The sequence below is a fragment of the Molothrus ater genome, chromosome 1 (genome assembly GCF_012460135.2).
Source record: "Molothrus ater isolate BHLD 08-10-18 breed brown headed cowbird chromosome 1, BPBGC_Mater_1.1, whole genome shotgun sequence".
In the NCBI taxonomy this organism is placed as follows: Eukaryota; Metazoa; Chordata; class Aves; order Passeriformes; family Icteridae; genus Molothrus; species Molothrus ater.
Genome location: NC_050478.2, coordinates 61,693,178 through 61,714,975, shown reverse-complemented (window position 1 = coordinate 61,714,975; position 21,798 = coordinate 61,693,178). Strand labels below are relative to the sequence as shown.

The following is a 21,798-nucleotide window of genomic DNA, read 5'->3' as shown; positions in this document are numbered from 1 at the left end:
CCTTCCAACACAAACCATTCTATGATTCTATGATTCTATGAAAGAACTGATTGTAGGGCTAAGTGCACAAGTACTTAGTGCTTTTGCATGTATTAATCTGTTTTGTTTAATGTGCTCCTTGTATTCCCTGCTGGTTGTAAATAGAGGTCACAAAAGATCGTGTAAAATCCTTCTTAATTAATAATTTTTTCTTACATTTTCTTCAGTTCTTTCAGGAAGGTTACTATAAAGTTAGTGTCATAAGAGCTAGATTTCCTTTTGAAGAGCAGAGCTCAATGCCACCTCTGGATGTTTTATAAAAGGACCTTTGAAAGTCTCATTTTTTCCTGAAAATTGTCATGTGCTCTTTCTTAGATGCTGATTTTCATTATCTACACATTATCTGCATGCCGTGTTGGCTTTTTTCATTTGGGCAATTGAGTTGACTTGAATTTTTCTTCTGCTTGGAAGCCCATTTCTTGGCTTAAAATTTGAAACTTGCAGTCAAGTCTTTCGTATGGGCAGAGTAAATTTTTCTTGCTGGGTTTAGATAAGCACTGGCTCGAATCCCATGTAGTGTTTGGGGAATTTTAATCAATGCTGATCTCTAGGAACATACTTAGCCAATGGCTGTGACAAACACTGGAGATGTAAGTCAGCCACCTTGGGTCATGGGTATAGGATAGGTGACTTCTTTGTTTCCAGCCTTATCTGCTATAATTCAATGAATGTTTTAATTTAGCCATTTGATGACTCCCAAACTGGAACAGAAGGTAGTGCAAGTGTGTTGATCCAACACATTTCTCTGCCCTGCTTTAAGGGCTAAAATACACAGGGGTGATTTAAGGAAGCAAGCCCAAGAGCCAGCATAAGACCAAGTAGTTTTGTCCTGGTGTCTTTAATTTAATGGGCATGTTGTCTTTCTGCTCCTCCCTCTGGCAGGGCTGAATTTCAACTACAGTGATCAAAGCTCAGCTGAAACAACACATAGACCCTTTTCAAACAAATGCTCACCACAGTCCGTTTCAGGTGAAAAAAACTGAACATTAATTTATGTACTTTTCATTTCCTCAACAGACAGTGTTATTTTGCTGAATGTCACTGTTTAATCACTTAAAATACATAATTATGTTAATCCTGTGCAGTTCATGCAATAAATGGAAATAGTAATGGCTGGGAGGATTCAACTCTAAGTCATTTTCTGGAGAATAAGCAAAGGTTAAACAGAAATGTTCTACCCCTTCTGCCTCCAGAAGTAAAACTCTCAGTGCTAAAATTGTTCTGCCATTTTTGTGTATTATTTCTAGTGCTCAACCTGCTGCACTGCAAGATCAGTGAGTAGGTTCTGCTCTCTGTTGGTATAGGGAAATGTGTAGCCATGGTAATTTTAACTACTTGACACTCCCTGTAATATTTAGGAGATCCTTTTAAAATATTTTTTCTTTTCCATCAGATCTCTAACAGACTCTTCAGGAAAAATTAAATAGCATTTGGTTTTGGTAATCCTTTCTTATTTAATATACCAGTGTTCAGTAAGTTTTAATTGGCTTTCAGGAGAAATGTATAGCAGCCACAACTTTTCTCAGATTTTATGTTGTTTTGGAAGTCATCTACATCCAGTCCACAAAAATCATCATAGGTCTGAATTTTATACCTCTCCAGCAAAGATAGGTGGAGTATATGTGTACATTTTATCTCTGTTTGCAGTACTTAGTCATCCCTTTTCTTTTTATTAGTACTCCTTAGATCACTAAAAAAGCACACTTAGGCAGTATTTCTCTCTTCATTCCTTCCCTATCTCTCCTTTCCCTATGAGAATACACAGTCAGAGGTATCAGATATTATGTCTTGAGTGGACGGTATTTCTCTGTTCCTCCTTTATTGAAGCTGTAATTAAAATAGTCTTTCTACATCAATACTTGAAAGGGACAGAAAAAAAAAAAGGCACATGTAGCTCATGATACAGCTTTCCCCATCACCAAATGAAAGGTCAGTAGGAGGTTTGAATTTACACGTATAAAGTTCTGGAATGTTGAACATCCGCCTCTTAGAAATGTATTTGTTGCCAAAACCATTGAAGTGAGATGATTCATTACCTTTGAGATTGTTTTGAAGGGCAATAAAAATTACAGTCATGACATTAAGCTATTTTTAACTAAAAATTGTTTTAAAAGTATAGCTCATTTTAAAAAAAATTACCAAACCATGTTAAAGGTAAACTGCCATGTTCTATATCCTTTAATATTATTACATGTTCAAAATCTTTATTAGAGTCTGAGTAGATTAATGGGTTTCTAATAGTCTAATAATCATCCTTTGTGTTCTTGCTTATTCCCTTTATGATAATGAGAATTGCTAAGGTATACATAAATTTTGAAAGTAACTTTTTTGTTTTATTCTGACAAATCTATTGAAAAAGCATTGAACTGCTCTGCAATATTAGGATTAATTGCGAGTAATACTAGGATACCCAGATACATTCTGAATCATAATCTTCCAGTCAGACTTTTATAATACGTGGGCATAGTGATTTATGTTTGTGCTTTTAATATACTTATAAGAGATTTATTAGAGATTGGAGATGTTTGTTTTTAATTTTGTAGTGTCAATGGTAAGGTAAGGAGAAAGGATAAGAAAAAGAGGAAAAGGCTTTGCAGTAAGAGAAAGAAGCAAATTTTGTATGGTTTTGACACTATTAAATTAGATTTGGGGAAGATGTCTACATATAAAAATTCAAAGTCACTTTTGCAGGGGCTATGTCTTTGAAATGAAATTTCCATTGAGTAATAAGTTTTATTTGATGGCTACATTGGAGAAAAGGTATCTTAAAATATTCAAATGCCATCCTTCAGTGAATTGGATGTGAACTTCACATCCTTAAATTTAGTCCACCGAGCTTATGCTCCCAACTACCCTAGAATTTCCAAAGAACTTACTGTGACCGTTGAACACATTAGAATGATTGTGTGCTCAACGACAGTCCACAGAATGTTATAGCATCTTGCTTAGGCAAGCTTAGAAGCTGCTGCTTATTCAAAGGTCACATACAGTAACTTTGTGTTTGTGCAGGCTGTATTCCATATCAAGTTTAACATTCCCTCCAGATCTTTTATCATGTCATTAGCTATTAAAGTGTGTTGTTGCAGTTTTACTGGACCAAATAACAATAGAAATAAACCCTTGTCCTCCTACTGTAATCTCTCCCATTAAGATATTTTTAAAGGGGTCTTCTCAAACTACAAGGGTAATAATCATTGTAAAAAATTGCATTCTCCCTTTAAGGAACTTGGCTCAGGGCCTATGAGTTTTCACAGGACCTGACTCCTAAACTGAGCTTTGGGATCAGTTCTTATTTTTAGCAAATTCCAAAGCAAGCTGTTCCTGTGGGCTTTATCAAAGACCATTAAATAAAAGAAACACAAAAATTACTGATTATTTAAGTACTTTGTTGAAGACAGCTTTACTTGTGGTTAGTGCACAGTACACCAATCTTTGATAACCTTTCTCTGACTACTTCCCAATGTGTATTTAAATTACTTGTAGAGTTCCCTCACCTACAATTTATTACTTCAGACCTTAGAACCCTTCTTAAAAATGCAAAAAGATTTTCTACTGATTTATTATAATGCCAGCTATTCTAGCCAGAAGTTACAAATGGATCTGTTGTAATGGTCCGATCCAGCAGTGGGATGAGGGAATTCTGGATTGAAAGACCTAGTGAGGTTAGCATGAAAGGTTATAGTGGTGGTGTGGTAGGGTTAGTGTAAATATCCCATATATGTTCCCACTAAGGTAAAATTGGTAAAATCCCGTATATGTTCCCACTAAGGTAAAATTGGTGCTACATCTGTTTGCAGGGTCCTTTAGATGTTAAACCTTTCTTTTTCATCGCAACATATTCCAAAGCTTGTTCATCTTTTCCACTTTGAGTTGACTCAAGGCAGATTCACAGGTTGACATCAGAAACAGTTCATGTTTTGAGGTTCCAAAAAAGTCAGAGGGCTTCAAGCACAGCTTTTCTGTGCTTGAAACTCAAGCCCATGGGATGCTAAAATTCCAGCATATTTACTTTCATTTCTTTTCCTCGAGTCAGGATCACAACTCAGATTTGGTGTAATAATAAAATCATGATCTAGGACATTTTTCTTCCATTCTAGATATTATAAAAAACTGGAATTATGATGAGGAAAATATATGTACTGCAGTGGTGCTTCAGCTTTTAATCACTAAGGTAACAAGCACTGGCATGAAGTAATTTTTAATTAGGATACAGTAGTATAAAGTCAAATCCAAAGTTATTCTACACATTTATTAATCCCACCATGGTATGAAAGAAATAATATGGATTTTTCTCATTCTTTATTGTGGAAAAGCACCAACAAGTCATTTATAAATTAAAAGGATACATGTAAAAATGTTTATAAATATTTTTCTAGAAGAAATGTAGATTTTTAGTTGTTGTTGGTGATGGCAATCACACAGAATAATTAAGGACCAAAGACAGACCATTTTTGATGTAGATAGCTCATCAGCCCATAAGAAAATAGTTAATCCCAAGTTTCTGCCTCAACTTAATTCAGCAAATGAGTCTTGATTTTACTGTTCTATCAGTATCTTCTTTATGACATGGTTGTTTGGGGTTTTTTGCCTTTTTACCTGGTCTTACCAGTAGAAACACTGTTTTGTGTTTCTACTGGTAAGAAAATAAAGAAGTAAAAGAAGAAGCCCTCTCCACACATGTGTGAGCATGTTGTCTGTATTCCAGAAATGGCCAGCCCCTGGTGTGGGACAACCTAAAGAGTTGACCTGGCTCATTTGGTGTTATTCAATACCCTCTTTTCCAAGGGCTGCCAGGTCAGTATCATGTATGTGTGACATGTGGAGCAGGAGAGCTCGTAGCTATTAATTACATGATGCATTTCTGTCTGGCCAGGAGATTGGCAAGACATGGCAGTCTAGGCTCTTGGTAGATCCAGGTGACCTCTCAGAAAGGTTTGACCACCCAAGTGCTACAACCTGAGATGGATGTATGATTGATAAATAGTGAAAGGAATGAAACCTGACTAGCGTAGAGAAACAGATGTCAAATGCAAAACAAAAAGAAAAAGCCCCATGGAAATTACTGTTATTTTTCTTTAGTCTGAATATAATCAGGGGGTCCTTGACACAGTTTTATCTGAGAAAATTATTCACTAAATGTCTTGGCTTTCAAATTGATAGATTCTTCTTCATACCTATATATATATATCTGTACTGTGGCAGAATTTGCACAAATGCTTCGTTTTGGATTGGAGTGGCTTGGAAATGTCTGTGAAAGTACTTTTGATGGAACAAAAATATGTAGGCAGTACACTTAAGCTCTTTTTGTCAAAAAAAATCACATTGCTACAAAAACTACCTATGCATAATATCAACCAGATGGATTTCTGGTCCTGAGGAAAGGGTCCTGTTATCAGGACTAGAGGATTTTTTTTTTAACTCTCGTCCTTGTTTTGACATGACTTCGCATGTGATTGTTAAGTCATTTCAGTCAGTGTGACTGTGATTTATCTTATCCGTATGGAAACTATTTTGCAATTCTCACATACAAAATCTCTGATAAGTGCAGATAACATAATTATCATACAAAAAGGACAGCTGTGAATATCCATTTCTGACACAGATAGTTTTTTCAAAATACAAGAACTTTAATTTGGTGAAATGATGGAAGTAGTGCTTAGAATGACAGGAATTCTTTTCCTTTTTCAGCTCATGTGTCTCTTGTCCAAAGAAATGTTAGTTCATTATTTTTTTCAGTGAGGAGTGCTTAAGATTCTGTAATATAATCAGATTTTGTCACAGAACCACAGGGGAAAGCCAGATGTGCAGCTCTTAAGAGCTGGAAATGAATGAATTGTACTTGGGGGAGTATCTTGTATGATAAAAGAAAACTGTTGTAGTGCTGTTATGCTTTAGTATGGAGACATGAAAGATCTTAAAATCCAAACCTATCAATTTGTTAAAGACTACATTAAGCCCTGCAGTTGTCATCCTGTGGGCTTGTATTTCTCACCCCTGTAGACACCTGGTATATGTTTGCCACTTTCAGGTCATCCTCTGTTTTATTTGTGTTTATCTCCTTTTTTTGTAACTGCTTCTCCTGGTTTGTGTAAGTACTGCATGTGATTTTGGAGTTTCAGGAGTACAGGCTGGTCAGCAGCATGGGGGCATAAAATAGATTATTGAGGCTGTGGTCTTCCCTCAGCGGAAGCAGTGATTTAGTGAGGGTTTTTAGTGAGGGTGAGGGTTTTTTTACCAGCCCTTGGCATTCTCCCACTGTTGAAGTGAGTAGCTTCAAAAGTTATTAGGACAGGCAGAGATATTGAAATGATGTGGAGGACACCACCAGGAGTCAATTGCTGTCAATATTTGTATTCACCTAGAGACAAAAGCAATGGCAAAACACAAGAGAAAGCTGTATTAAAATATTATGGGCTGTATTCTCACAGACCAGTAGCCTTTTCTAAACAAAGGAAAGTTTAACAATCCTCATTTCTGTGGAAATGCCAGCTGTACTGTGTTTCAGTCTTATGTTTATGAAGTATTTTCACATGTGTCCATGTGCAATTTTTTTGTGCACAGAGCTGAGACTATTCCTTTAGTATCAGAATCTTTTAGGTTGGAAAAGACCTTACAGATTATCAAGTGCAATCACTAACCCAGCACTGCCAAGCTCACCACTAAACCATGGCCCCATGTGCCACATCCACACATCTTCTAAATACCTTCTGGGACAGTGACTCAGCCACTTCCCTGGGCAACCTGTTGCAATGGTTGACAACCTTTTGGGTAAAAAAAAAATTTCCTAGTGTCCAATTTAATAAGCTACTGTTAGATATTTTTCCTCTTCATTGTTTGTCATGTAACATTAATGTCGTTACATGTCTTTTAAATCTCTCTTTCAAGGGAGTTATTTATTTCTTTCTAACCTTTCCTGTGACCCCCATAACTACATTTCTGAGAGCGTAAGAAACAGTTATAAGTTTATGTTTACATTATCCTTCTGAAATGTAGCTTTTGTCTTCCCATTTCACTGATAAAGATGAAGCAGATGTTTAAAGTGTCTGCTGGGAAGTTAGTCTGGAGAACATTATTCAATTTGATGGTGGCCAGTTAAAGATGCTTGGAAATAGATACTTAAAATTATTAAAATTTTGTATCATTAATTCAAGCAAGATGCAGTGTTGACTTTTCAGCAGTTAAGACAACTCTAGGGGATGATATTTCAGAGAAAAAGAGGAAATTAGTATTTTTTATTTAATGGGTAATTCCAGAAGAACTAAATTTCTCCTCATGAGCTAATCCTCAGAATTATCGGATACAACCTGATAGAGCACACTGTGTAACACCCATGTGGGATAAAACTGAGGTCCAGTGGGTACAGATGGTCAGAATTTGAGCATGACAGGGTGCAAGTCCCTGCTCAGGCACTCCAATCCTGTACAACTGCAGAACTTTGGTCAGACCACCCTCTGAATGATACGAAGTCTCTCCTGAGGGTAGATATTTGTTCCAGCCTGCAGATTGGATACTTAAGGCTCTTTGATGTCTTAGACAGAGTGCCAAGGTGCTATCATGATTATCTAGAATAAAATACACTGCAAGCCAAGAAAGGTTTTTCTCATGTAATCTTTCTTGTGGGGAAGGGCTGACGAATCATTTGTGGTGACTGGGGATAGAGAGATTGTGTTAGAGCAGTTAGGCTTGCTAATCACAGAAAGTAACCATTGTTTGATGTTTCCATGAGAGAGCCCTCCATTAACTGCAGCTGAACTTGACTGAGTGTGAAATTAAAAAGGAGACACAGATTTCCAGACACTCCCTCAGGTGCTCAAAAGTATGCTAACTGGCACTGTGGGAGACCTCCTAAAACAGCTAAGGATACTTAAAGGAAAGGGGCCACAGACAATGTGAAAAGAAAACCTTTGTATTATCACTGAACCCACAAAGTTGATCAAGATCAGTCACACTGTATTAACTGGTAAATTTTAGGCTTACATGAAATGCTTCTTTCTGCCAAGGTCTGGTTCCAGCTGTGCTTGGTGAGCATCTGCACTCCCAGGAACTGGAGGTGTTTAATCTTAGGCAGAAAAGTCTGTGAAAATAAGTGTAAGAGAAATTGTTAGGAGCCTGCATATTAAGGCATTGCCTAGCTTTAAGAAAATTATTTTAAAACTTCAACTTCACAGATTTTACAGGCTATGTTGGCTTCTGCTGGCAGCTGGAATCTAAATTGTAGAGACCCGATTGCTGACTTGCATTGTGGCACTGGAGGCACTTCAATCTTCTTAATTTTTTTTTCTCTCCCTGAAAAATGAGGGAGGCATATAGATCCCACAGATACCTACTGGAATGAAATTTGAAACTCTGGAACCTAGTATCATTGCAAAGTATTTAAAATGCCCTTTTTAAACCATATTTATTACCCACGACATTGAATTGTAAGAAGGGCTGTATCCTTTGTCTCTGAGGTTGTTGTATTATATAAGTCTCTATGGAACATTCCATTTTAATGCTTGGTTCTGTAGGAAGAAATGAAAACACCATAAATTCAGGATTATGACATATTCTAGGATTAAGGGGGAGGCTTTAGCCGAGAATATATACATATATCAGTTTATTCTACTCTGCTGTATGTGAAAGATCTTTGAAATCTCCTGATTTTGAGAGACAGTGTCCCTTGAGTAAAACCAGTATTACTCATTTCACTGTTGATATGTGAATATCATTCAGTTATATTGGTAGTTCTTGTGACATGAATATACATTTTCAGATCTAGCTATTCATTTTACTGGGATACTCTTTCTGATGGAAACCTTTTGTGTCTTTGCCTGTAGCTACCATTGACCTCCACATAATTGTCACTGTTGTTTCAAGATTTAAAAGGGAAGCAAAGAGGTGATGGTCTCTGAAAGTTTGTGCTGTAAAAAAAGCATATCATATTTCATTTAATATTCTCACTTGTAGAGCAGACTTTGAACATTCACATGTTGTATTTCTTTCATCATCCAACAAAATAAACTGGGAAAATTGTTGTATTATAAACACAACTTTAAAATTCTTATTTTAAAAAACATCTCCCCCCCCAAAAAAAATCTCAGTGATCCTTTGAAGAAGGAGCAAGCTGGAATCCTATGGAATGGTATCTAATAAGACAGACTCTGGTATGCACACCAAAAAATGCTATCTAGTTACTACAAGTTAATGTACATCCTGTAATTCACTGTAATGTATTTTCAAAGCCATGAAGCCTGTGCTAGTGATCTAGGAAACAGATTTGTCTGTTAGCCAGCTAATTACCAGATAAGTGCCCAGAGCAAGTACCTGCCATCTCCTTCATAAAACTGTCCTGTGCACAGGGAGATAAATAGTGACAGAACCCCATCCTGAATTTGTCCACATTGTGCTGCTATGTTTATTCTTCATTTCAAGTCATTGCTTGGATGATTTTTGAAATGCAAACTTTTTCTGTGTAGAAGATCTCTCAGTTCTGTTGTGGTTGCAGGTGCTGGCTGGAATGCTGGCTGTCATGTCCTTTGATTCTGTCATAGTGATTGACACCCCACACACCTCATTGCAAAAAAAATAAAGCTCAGAACCCAGGTATCACACTTTTTTAAAGATGTTGTGTCTGACCTTGAATGACAGGTTATTTTGACAGTGCATTGTTTGTGTAGTGGAACAGTACTGAGTCACTAAGTTTAATAGCAGCACAAAAGACTAATATGTAAAAAGAGATTCAAGTCCTGGCTGGAAGCATTTATAGATAAATATGAAGAAACGGGGTAAAACAAGTGGGTATAATGAAAAACAGAACAAGACTGTGTTTTAAACATTTTGGAGGTGTTTTTTGGCTTGTGTTTTTTCAACTGGTTGTTTCTCTTGTTTTTGTTTCTTTTGTTAGTTGAGCTTTTTGGTTGTTTTATTCCTGCTTAAAGTGTACATCACAAAGGAAGTTATTTAATAAGCCCCAGTTGCTCAGCCTTCTGTCTAGCATCTAAGTGCTTTTTGAATTTTGAGGGCTGATTGAGGGAATAATATGAAAGACTGGGGGAGGAAAAAGAAGTAGGTAGGCAAGGGCCTACCCTTAGGTCGAACATGGAAGAGAGCAGGGAGATGTCTGCCAAGAAAAACACCAATGCAGCCATACAGTAATGGTGGGAATTTACAGAGAGAAAATTAATTCATTTTATACTCTTAAATATTAAAATTTGATAATATTAATTATCAAATTAATAAAGGGGGAGGAAGTTCCAGATGTGTTTCTATATGACATTACGAATTTTTGTTCCTAGTGGCATCTCTGCCTTTGTTTATTTGAGAGGCTGCATGGTCAGATGATGCAAGAGAGAAATGAGGAGAAGTAGAAGGAAAAGAGAATGGACAGGAGAAATTATTGTAGTAGTAATCAAGGTAAAAGTTGACTAGTGAGCAAAATGGTTTTTTCCATACTGATCAAAGGAACCAGACGGATCATGCAGGTGTTACTGGAAAGAACACAGACTTTGCTGACTTGCTGTGCAGGTCAGGGAAGGCCCTGATTAAAGATTGTGTCCATAAAGGATGAAAGCTGGAAGGAACTGTCAGATTTAATGCAGATGAGCTTGAGGTCAATCAGTCTCTACAGCATCCCATTATTACCTGTATAGTTGTATTTGACCATGGTCCAGCCTCTGGGAGTATTGCTGACCTGCTTGGACTGGGTCATTTGCAGGGATCTTGCCATAAATGAGGAGCTGGGAGCTGTAAGGAGTTCAGATGTGCATCATGGACTTGGTCAGGGGCTGGAGCAGCTGGACTGGGAGGAGAGGCTGAGGCTGAGGCTTGGTCAGGGCTGGAGCAGGGGTGGCTTCAGGGGACCCCAGCAGAGGCCCCCCAGTGCCTGCGCAGGGAGGGGTTCTTGACAAGAATGAGCCAAGTGCCTCCCACTGGCACATAGGGGGGATGAGACGCTGGGCCTAAGTTGAAATGAGAGGTTCAGATGGATATAAAGGGAATGGGCTCCAGCAGGGGAACAAAGGCACAGAGAGGTTGTGGTGATCATCGCTGGGTGTCTTCGAAGCCCAAAAAGAAGTAGTAACATGAAATTCCTTTGCAAAAGGACCTGGGTGCTTTATTTTGTTCCCTCAAGGTTTCTCATTTTTTAAAATGGGTAAGTAAACTCTGCGTGTGTTGGGAATCAGTGAATTCCTAGGAACGGTGTACAGCTGAAAACATCTGACATAAGCATGCTTGTAGACAGCATTTTCTTTTAACAGCATCGTACTGGGCATTCATTGGAATACATGGTGGCAGGGATGCTTCTTAGAGGAATTACCATGTTAATTCCATTAGGAAAAATTTTTTCTGTGCCATTTACTTTGTAATTTAAGATCAGCATTCCACATTTGCAGAAGGCTGATAGACTTTTTAAAGTAATAAATCAAAGGAGTTCTCTTAATACCTACAGAACTAAATGTAGGGACATTTCCAGAACTATTCAATGAAACTCAATTTACATATTTTTTGGATGTGTAATCTATGTGACCTTCAGTAACTGTTTGTTTTTTTAAATCTGAAAAATGCCTTTAAAGAGTAATAGCCCAGAGTTTCGAATAGTGCAGCAGGAGATGTAATGCATATTTTAACATGTTTTCTTTAAATTTGTCACACAGACTTGTTGTGCATGATTATGTAAAAGTCCGTGTTTTTAAAGCCAGTAGTACAAGTCTGTGATGTACTTGGTTGGGCTAAAAAATTCAGAAGTCTAATTTATCTTGAGATATGCTCAGTCAAGAAGTTTTTCACAGCAGTTAGCTAACACTTCAAGCTCTAACAGTGCCCCTGAGCCATAAAAGAAATTAACATGTAAGAAATGTTTTGAATCTATTAAAACCTCAGCTCAGAGCTAAAGAGTTTCTCTTATGTCTTTGTTGACTAACATGAAGTGAGGTCTTACAAAAAGCTAGGCTGTGATCGACAGATGCCAAATCTCAGGTTTTGATGTGATTATATCTATTTCTTTCATGCACAGTGGTTTGCTCTGGGACTGGAGTTTCAGAAAGACAGCAATCAATGGGTCTGTGCAAGAGTACACAAAATATATTACTCCTGGCAGTTGTCAAGGCAGAATTATTCAAAAAATAATCTGAAATGCATTTGATCATACGCTAGAAGTTTTAATAATTTATATTATACCTTATTAGCAAAGTCTTGTGTTTACTTTGTGACTGCCAAAACAAGATGAAAGGCTGCCTCCGTGGAAATACAAGATGCTTAGCTCAAAGTCTCTGTCTGTGCATTTCAGTTTGGTAATTTCCCTTCCTTCCCTCATTTTGATTAATAGTATATCATTTTAAATCTTAGAGTACCTTTTCCTTCATTGTGGTCCTATTTAGTGAGAGCAATGCTTAAGAAGTCTACCAAAGAGTTTGTGGCCTATCAAGACTGAAACTAGTACAAACACGTATTTTTGAAACTTCTTTACCTTAGGCCTTCCTTCCAGCACTTTTTTGTTGAAAGAGTCTTTGAATTTTGTTCTAAATTCCACTGAAATGAATCATTATGGTAATCTTTCTAACTCTTGCAGCTACAAAAGTGTGATATCTGAGCTCAGCTTAAGGAACTGTTGCACTCTGACTAGTGATTCTATGTGGTAAATATCACAGCTATATCAGGTCAGAATATTACAGAAATTACCTAAAGATTTCCTTGGAAAGCTAATGCACTTTGAATATTGTATCTAGAGACAGAGACACAAATAAGGACTGTTCAGAATTAATCCTTCTATTAAGTGAGAGCATAGTGAGTGGACAGTGTAAATGCTAGTTCAAAAAATTAGTTTTTTACCTCCACTGAAGCTTTTTACACCAAATGTGCATAGAGTCATATTTACAGTGTTTTTCACTAACACAACTGTTTATGGGATACTTATGTGCTCGGAAGAACTGCTTATATTCTTGACAGGCCATGCTGTGGCAAGGGCCACTCAGCCCTTACTCAGGAGGGAGAGGGTGCAGTGACATGGTCCCTTTAGCAGGGCTCCTCTTCCCCCTGGGGAATTTGTGCACAACGGACTCTGAGGAAGAGGCATCCACCTGCAGGTGTCTCTGAGTGATTATCCTGGGTTTAAAAGCTCTGTATGAATCTCAGGATGAGGACAAAAAGATTATTTTCTACAGGAGCCTTTCAGTCACAGGGAGCCAGATGTACCTTTTTTTTTTCCCACAGAGGCATATTCTGTGATGATAATGAGGGAAAATTTCATGGAAGCCTGTGGTATTACTCATGTGTCAGGCAGAATTTTGGGCCAAACTAGAGAACAGTGCTTAGAAAACATGAATCAGATGAATACACTCTACTTTCCTTGAAGGGAATATTTGGCAGGATCACCTGAAGAGGTGTACACTATCAAACAGAAACACAACATGTTTAAGTGGTAAGCTGTGATGTCTTTAAGAAAAGGGTCACTTCAGTTTGCAATTGGCGATATTTCTGTCTTTCTACAAAAAAAACCAAAAAACTAACAACCCAAAAAATGGATTTACTGTATCAGTATGATAATCTCATTTATTGGAAATATGATGAAGTAAGGAAAAAACAAATTTCACAGCTGTACAGGCTGACTTAGATGAAATGCTACTTGGACAACTCACCAGAAGTGTTCACCACCACTGGAACTTTGTAAACCTTGCCAAAATGTCTTGTGCCATTCTGTCCTACCAGCAGTATGCAGCACTACCTAATGCATATGCAGTGCATGTTGCAGTAGAGGTGTAAGAAAACAGTATGGTAACAAAAAAAAGCAGTATAGGCATGATCAAAATTATACCAGCAAGATGAGACTCTTTGGTTTTATGTTGGAAAACAGAAAAACTGTGTAACATAAATGAAATGCCAGTGAAACCACTACTGTAAACTATGTTACAGAAACATGATTGAATGCATGAAACACTGATGTGCTTAACTGTTTGTGAAGGAGAAAATGTAAAAGAAGTCCCTCAAAACATTTTACAACTTACAATTTGTGGTTGGGGCATTTTGCTGGTTGTCCCTAGTCTTCCTAAGAAATGTAGATAGGAGCTGAAGCATTGAGGAGAAGGTCCAGCATTATTTATGAGGTACTGCTATGAGGTACTGCCCCTTTTTATCTGTTTGCCAAGGGATAGCATCTAGTCTTGTATGAGTGAATAACTATGATTTTATCATGCAGTGTAGAAATATTTAATTAGGAGTCAATAGGCTGATTGTAGTCAGCCAAATTTTAAGTCATGATTCAGTGAAAAATAAATATCAGAAAAAATAAGACTTTAGTTGTACTGATATTTTTACAGACTTATCCATTCCTTTAAATCACTTTAGCCTTAGTGTTAATGTACCAACAATACATGTAAAAACAGGTAATTTCCATAAATTAAGTACCTTACATTAGAGATTTGTGAGACCTTCAAAGAAAAGAAATGCTTTATAAATATCTAGAAAGAATAAATTGCAAAAGAATTTTGACTCATTTGTAAAAAATCCTTTATAATGTACATTTTCCAGTTTAATCTTCAGGCAAAGGTTAATCAACTTTGATTTGGGAGGACAAAATAGCTTTGGCCAAGTGCTAAAATTTCAGACACCTTAGAAATTGATCATAATTAATAACTTAACAATAGTTTTTGATTAAGTAAACATGTCCTGCACAGTATAGACTGAATTTCTGGAGTGGTGTTGTTCCTGTGCCTCACTCTGTGGAGAATTACACCCTAGTGTGCTTACCTGTTTCCTTTCCTCTGTTTACCCAGCTGACATTCTTCTGGGTGCCCATGGGTGAGAAGTCATCCTCATTTCATAGTTCACTAGATCAGTAACCCTTTGCCTGTGTGAATTGGGATCCAAGTCAGCAATAACTCAGTTGTTAGAACAGCACTTATTCCAGGCTGTCATTTGCCCCTTTGATGCTTACTTACCTAGCCAGTAGTAATCATTATTTTCCTTCTACAATTACTATAATGGAGCTGATTGCTGAAATGGAAAACAGGAGGCAGTTACAGAAGGTTTGAATTGTGCTGTCACACTTTCATGGGCAGGCACCTTTCTTGGAGCTTTGATATTTCTTTGAGTTTGCCGAGAAATATGTTTGGTAAAAGACAGTGTGGGCATCTGGTCTGTATTTTCATGTGGCCCTGTTTCAGCTTCTTGGAAACACAAGATTATCCAGATAGGTACTTTCTGGGTCCCTGATTTATTTTATACAAAATGTGAAAGAGAAAAAAATAAAATGGTTTAATCAAAAACCTTTTTTTAACTGGAAAATTTCAAACCAATTAAAAATCCAGCTGAACTCAATTAAATTCCCAAGAGATTATTCAACTAGAGGGAGGAAAACAGAAATGAACAACAGAAATATTGCATCTTATGATGCAGCATTGTTACACCTTTGTTTAATTACACCTTTACCACTTACATCTCTTGCAAATGTCATCAGAGTTTCACTGGATGTTTTTCCTTTTGAGTATCTACAATACTGAACTGAATAAGGAGAAAAGAGAGAAAAGAGCCTTTTACTCATTTCACTTGGATTTTCTGCTGAAATAGTGATGCAACATCTGTAACTTGTGCTGCACTTAAGAAGACATCATATTCTTGGGGATCTTGGTGCTTGCAGTCAGGTTGGGAATGGTAATGGCAGGCACAGCAGGGAACTGGGATTCAATATGCTGAATGAGAAGGTGAGTGTTTTAGCACAGCTGCCTCCTGAGGGTCAGGGGAAAGGAAAAGCCCTTTGGGAGGATTTTCAAGCACCACTGAGCTGGCACACCAGGAGTCAATGATTGACTTTAGAAGATCCCTGCTGTGCAAAGGATTGAGTGTTGTCCCCTTTATCACTGGTTAGACATTTCTTTTGGAGAAGCTAAAACTCGGAAAGTAGTGAGATAGCAGCAAAACAAATTAAAAAATAACCATCAAACAGCTTCTCTGGTGTCAGTGAGGTCTGGAGATTTGTTTCTGTTGCTAATAGCTGCATTGACTTGGCAGTTAATTTCATTAGAAATACTGATTTTGTATGGCATTTATAAGATTCCTGTACAAAAAACTGATGACCCGGTGATGATGCAGTGCAGGTTGAATTGTTGGTCTTGAAAAGGACAATAATTTGAACCTCAGTACAAAAAGGAGAGTGTATTTGGTATGTACAATCAAAAAGACAGAACACAGTTTCAGTCCTAACGTCTGCATTTCTTCACAGGAGTTCCGACGTTCAGCACAGAATGGCACAAAGTGGAAAGCACAGCCTAACGCTGAGATCCCAGTGAAAGCACGGCTCAGCTCCTGGATGGCTTTGCAGCTGCCATGGCAACAAGAGGGAGGTGGACTGAAGATCCTGTCTGTCAGCCTGGCTCTACTGGCAGTTCTTGTTATGTTTTACTACGGAGGAATGAAAACAGAACTGTGAACTGAATGGGGCTTTTATAAAAGCAATGAAACTGCTGTTCAAAATCTTCAAAGGAAACACTTTTACCAACAAATCTTTTTTTATTTTAGAAAAAAAAAGCTAATATAAATTGGGCAATAATTTGTACTCACTCTATGCCTTTCCTGTCATTCAAAGGAGAGAACATTAATAAGCTGTGGGAAGGCCTATCTTGCCAAAACCTGAGATCCTTGGTTGGTAGAACAGGTTGTTGCATCTTTCCTTTTCTTTTTTTCCTAAAATGATGCAAAGTTTGCATTACATGCTCTTTTAATATTTGCTGTATCAGATAAAATTGCATTAAGTTTATAAGGAATCTTTCCATTGAGTGATATTGGTCATCTTTTATGGGTAGATTATTTAAAGCTTTCCTGAAGATTTTGCTTGATGCAGTGTGATCGTTTGGTATCTGTCTTTTTACATTAGAATGAACACTGCAAGGCCATTAAAGTTTGTTATTTGTTGCTATTTATTTTGCTGTCATTGAAAGAATTTTTGCCTGCTGTCTTGCATCTCTCAACTTCACAATGGCTTTTATAATACAAGAAGAATTATTTTTTATATAAAAGTAGCTCTAAAGGTGTTGGGTTTTTATAATTGAATGGGAAGATGTTGTTCTGGTGATAGAGTTCTGTGAAAAGATGAATTTAATACAGTCTGTAGATTTTATACAATCTTTAGAGAACTACCTGGGAATCTCTTAGCTTTGTGTTCTCAGTAAAACAATTATTACTCTGTTAGTGGGGAGGCTGCATTTTACACAATGAAAATTTATAACTGCTTTATTCAAGCCATTTTGTCATGACAGGATCTCCACACATCCTGTGAGTGTGCTGGTGAGTCAGGGACTGGACTGTGTGCCCAGTTCTTCCTGCACCTGACCTCATCATATTGTTGATTTGTTCATGACTTGTCACCTTTCTGAATCTTCATCCAAACTTCCACTTGCAGAGACTGTTTAAAATCATAACACAGGCACTGTTGAGGGTTTTTTTAATGTTTGTGTCACATCCAGATGGATCTGAGCTGTCTTACGTGACTGTTGTGGTTTAACCCCAGCAGGCAGCTGAAATACTCACCCCCCTGCAGTGGGGTGGGAGAAAGAATCAGAAAGGTAAAAGTGATAAAACTTAGGGGTTGAGGTAAAGACACTTAGGTGAAGCAAAAGCTGCACATGCAAGCAAGGCAAACCAAGGAAATAAATCATTCATTACTTTGACAGGCAGGTGCTCAGCCATTCCCAGAAATGCAGAAGAGGCTTTGACTCTGTGTGAGCCCTCCTCAGCAGCAGAGAATCCAAAACATAGCCCCATTCCAGTTGCAGTGAAAAAAATTAACTCTATCCTAGCCAAAACCAGTACATTGTCTCTACAGTGCAGAGGAATAGTCCCCTAGTTAGAGTGCTTGTACTTTATAAATTGTGGATTCATAATAGTTACAGACAATTAACCAGGAAGCTCCACCATGATGCTTTCAGCACAGCCTGTAAATTATAACAGCAGATGTTACTGTCTTTAGGAAATCAGGTGTGTGATCAATCAAATATTAAATTTTTGATAGCAACCACTGACGGTCATAAGCCAAGACTCAAAATCCACGAGTTTTAAAAGAAAAAAACAAACAAAAACATGCCCTTAATTTTCTTCTGTTTGTTGGCATGCTTTTTTTGTCAGGTTTTTCTGTACAACAAGGAATATATAACAATCAGTAATTTACTTTTTTAACAAATCTGAAAAATTCTCAGATAAAAACCCACCAACATGACTCTGGGAGTTGAAATTCTCAGGAAAGTACCACAGATTGCAAGATTCTCAGGAAAACTGTGGATTGGCAAAATCATTATATCCGAGCCAAATTTTCGCATGTGACGGGAATAATCTATGCAGATATGTTGTGTGCTTCTAGCATTATCTCTGTCAGCCACTCTAGCTTATCTAATCGTGGCAATTACAGACTCATTGCATCAGCTATTACAGAGATTTACCAAGCTTGTGATTTAGATTCTGTGCATCGTTGACTTTAATGGGACCAGCTTATTTTCTTAGAAATAGTGTAATACACTGAAAGAGGCCAAAGAAGACTTTGTAAATGACATTGCCTGCAGTATATTCTTAAACTGAGCTTTAATCTGATAAGTAGGAAGTGTTGTTTATCACGTATTTTGTTGCCTTCCTTTAGATTTTGAGAGAGGTTTTTGACACTTTGTGTTGTAGAGCAGCATTTTGTTTGTCATTGCATTCTGGTTATGTGCAAATAAAGCTTCCAAAGCCACTGAGCTGAGCAAAACGGTTCTGGTCAAACAGCTCACCTGGACCAAGCCTGGACTGCCTGGGGCAACTGGTGCAGCTTGGGAAACCTCAATGAGTGTGGAGTGAGCTGTACAAATAGATCCTCCTCGTGGAACGAGTTGACCTGAACATCTGATCTGTGATTTTTGGCTCCCTGAATGTCCTAAGTACCCTGCCAGGCAGCATTTTTAATTTTTACATCAACATTATGTTTGAGACCTATTTCCAAGTATTCCCTCTTTGCAAGCCATCACGATGGGTGAGAAATCTGCTGCACTCCAGCTTAACAAGGTCATTGCAGGAAAAGTTACCTCATAGTCAATTGATCCCACTTTCACACATGCTGAACACACTCATCACTAGAGAATGTGTCTGCTAATAAGCAGTCTACGTTCAATGACCTTTTGTCAGAGAAAAAAAGAATATAATTTCCATTTGATACCAGGAAAGCCTCAACTATTTTTCTTAAGTGTTTGTGGTAGCTCTGAGTTCTCTTTGGCTGTTTGCAATGAGGAATCTTGAAAACCACAGAACCCTGAGTAGCAAAGACAACTTAAATCTGTTGTGAACAGCATTAAGTACACACATTTTATTTCTGCTTGAGCATTGTATGCTGGAGGACTTTGTCATTTAGTCTTTTCATTGTAGCTTTCTAGTAATACTATACTTGTTTAGAAAAAGAGTATGACATAGAAGTGTTTTATGTAATGCTTGTTCTATAAAGCAAGAGAAAGAAGAAAAGGTGCTTTTTGAGGAGACTGACCTCTGTTACATCATTCCCTGCACATCTCTGAACATCTGACAGCTACTGTTAATCTAGTTTCACTTCCCGGTTCAACTTCCCATATGGAAAACTGGAGTGATTTTTGAATAACAGCAAATAATATCAGAAGTGGCAGCAACTGGCAACTCTGACACTGAGCTTGGCTGTGGCCATTACCCAGAATCCTCCTGCTCTTCTTGAGAAGCAATTACAATTTCACAGGTTGGAATTAAAATTCCCTGCAGTATGCAGGAGAGTAACTGAAACTGTCAAAGTGATTTCAAGCTGCTAATCTCTCCCTGCTCCAAGAGTGAAAATAGAGCCACTCTTACCCAGGCACAGATCTGACAACTTAAAAACTCCAGCCTTCCACTTCACTTAAATACATATGGAGAGTAGCTTGATCTGCTCACAGAGGATATCTGTAAAGATGTTATGTCTATGAACATTTGTGTGTTATTAACAAGTCTATCTTTTTTAACTTTAAGACGTGTGTAACTTCAGGGACTAAGACAAATATAAAAGAAGTCTTATGCAAGAGCTCTGACAGTTTGGAGGAATGAGAAGGCATGTGCCTGTTTGTGTGAGGCTTATTAAAATCTTTATTTATGTCTTCTCAAGCATGTATTTTTTGCTAGAAAATTTGCTTGCAACTTTCCCAGATTTTATTTTCACAGTTTTATATCCCATGTTATATTTTGTGTGCACTGTGGTTGATTGTATAGATAGAAACAGAGAACATTTAGAAACTAAAAAGCAAAGGAAAAAATTGAGGGGCTGTAAAACTAGGGTGCAAAATGAAAAATATTTGTGCAAAAGCTGCAAAACAAATTTGGTCTAGGAGACATGGACCACAGAGTTAGGAATTGGCTGCAAAATAACATTGGACTTGTTCACAGGCAGGATTCATCCACTAGATAATTAAAATCAGAGTCATTGCTGGAAAATGTTTGTGCAAATATCATTAGATGTCTTTTAGTTCCATATTTGATTTATGCATGCTCTTAACATTCAAGTGAATGCTTTTTTCCTTTAAATGAAAGTTCTTCAGTTGATAGAAGGGAGATTAATTATGAATAGTCTATTTTCATTTTAAAGAAGCCCAATACCATAAAAAAAATCATGTCACTGCAACTGCTGGTATCCCAGAGTCCCTTTTTGGGAAGTTGTGGTTATGGATTTGGATCATTAATGCTGTCCAGTCATGTCCCATGAATGGAGAAAGAGTAATATTTGAGTATCCTTTCAACAATATTTTGTTGGAAAATATTTAGCAATTATAGCCATTCTTCTTAAAAAGTGGTCTTAACATGATGTTTTATAGAGGACAATCTGCCCTGCATGGTTTCTTAATCTGGTTGTAGGTAATAGGGTGAATTTCAATGTTGGTGACAGAGTGTGATGCAGATTTGTGCCTACAACTTGCATGCTTTAAATGCCCCATCTGTCTTTGAGTGTGAAAACAGGATAGTTGTGCTTAAGTGAGCATAAAATATTGTGTCTACTCTCTTCCTGGGTGCTGTTTGTGGGGAGTGGTGTACAAATGTTAGTTGCCAGTGGGTTATGGATTACAGGAGAAGCTTGGAGATGATAAAACACACCAAAAAAGGGCCATGATTTCTTGGCACATAGTAAGAGTTGGGGATCTGAGACAAATTAATGTGATGAAATCATGATATGATGGGAAATTTGACTTCTCATGGTTAGGATATCGTTACAGTATAATCTGAAAAATAAAATGTTAATGGTGCTAGGAAGGCTTTGCTGCACAGACACCCTTCCCAACTACTCATAACTTGTGCTCCTGTGCTGTGTTGGAGCAGTCTGTTCCACCACACTGGTGCCACAGCTAGAGAAACGCCGCCCAGCTCACCCGGCCCCTGTCTGTGAGCTGGGCACACACACTTTCCTGGAGGAGGGCATCCCAACTCTGTCCCCTCTCACCCTGCCTGTCAGTGCATTGCATTTCTTGCTGCATGGTAGGGGAGATGGGTAAACTGTGGCCAGCTAAGAAACTTGCTCAGTCCAGTGGCATGCAGTAAATAATGCATACTCTTTAGTGGTTGAAAGCTTCAGCTTTTTGTTTGGGTTTCAAGTACCCCCATTCCACTGTGAGCCTGCATTCTCTCTTACCCTTTCTCCCAGCTGCCTCAACCAAGCTATCAGCACCTCATTTTGTTATGTGGAAGATGACATGTCTTCAGAAGGGTGTTATTCTGAGTAAGGTGGCTTCTTCCCTGAAAAGAAGAATGCTGCTTCTCCAGAGAAGCTCATTTGCCAGAGGTGTCAGT

General features: G+C 37.8%; 1 protein-coding gene across 2 annotated transcripts in view; it reads left to right on the top strand.

Annotated features, from left to right (window-relative positions):
• The window catches only part of CDKAL1 (CDK5 regulatory subunit associated protein 1 like 1), a 379,738-nt gene extending 362,810 nt beyond the window's left edge, over nucleotides 1-16,928 (top strand). For both annotated transcript variants that reach the window (XM_036400051.2, XM_036400056.1), the window contains exon 16: nucleotides 16,232-16,928. In XM_036400051.2, the coding sequence (XP_036255944.1) occupies nucleotides 16,232-16,438 (207 nt within the window). In that variant the 3' untranslated portion in view covers nucleotides 16,439-16,928. The remainder of the gene's footprint in view (nucleotides 1-16,231) is intronic.
• Nucleotides 16,929-21,798: the final 4,870 nt, after the last annotated feature.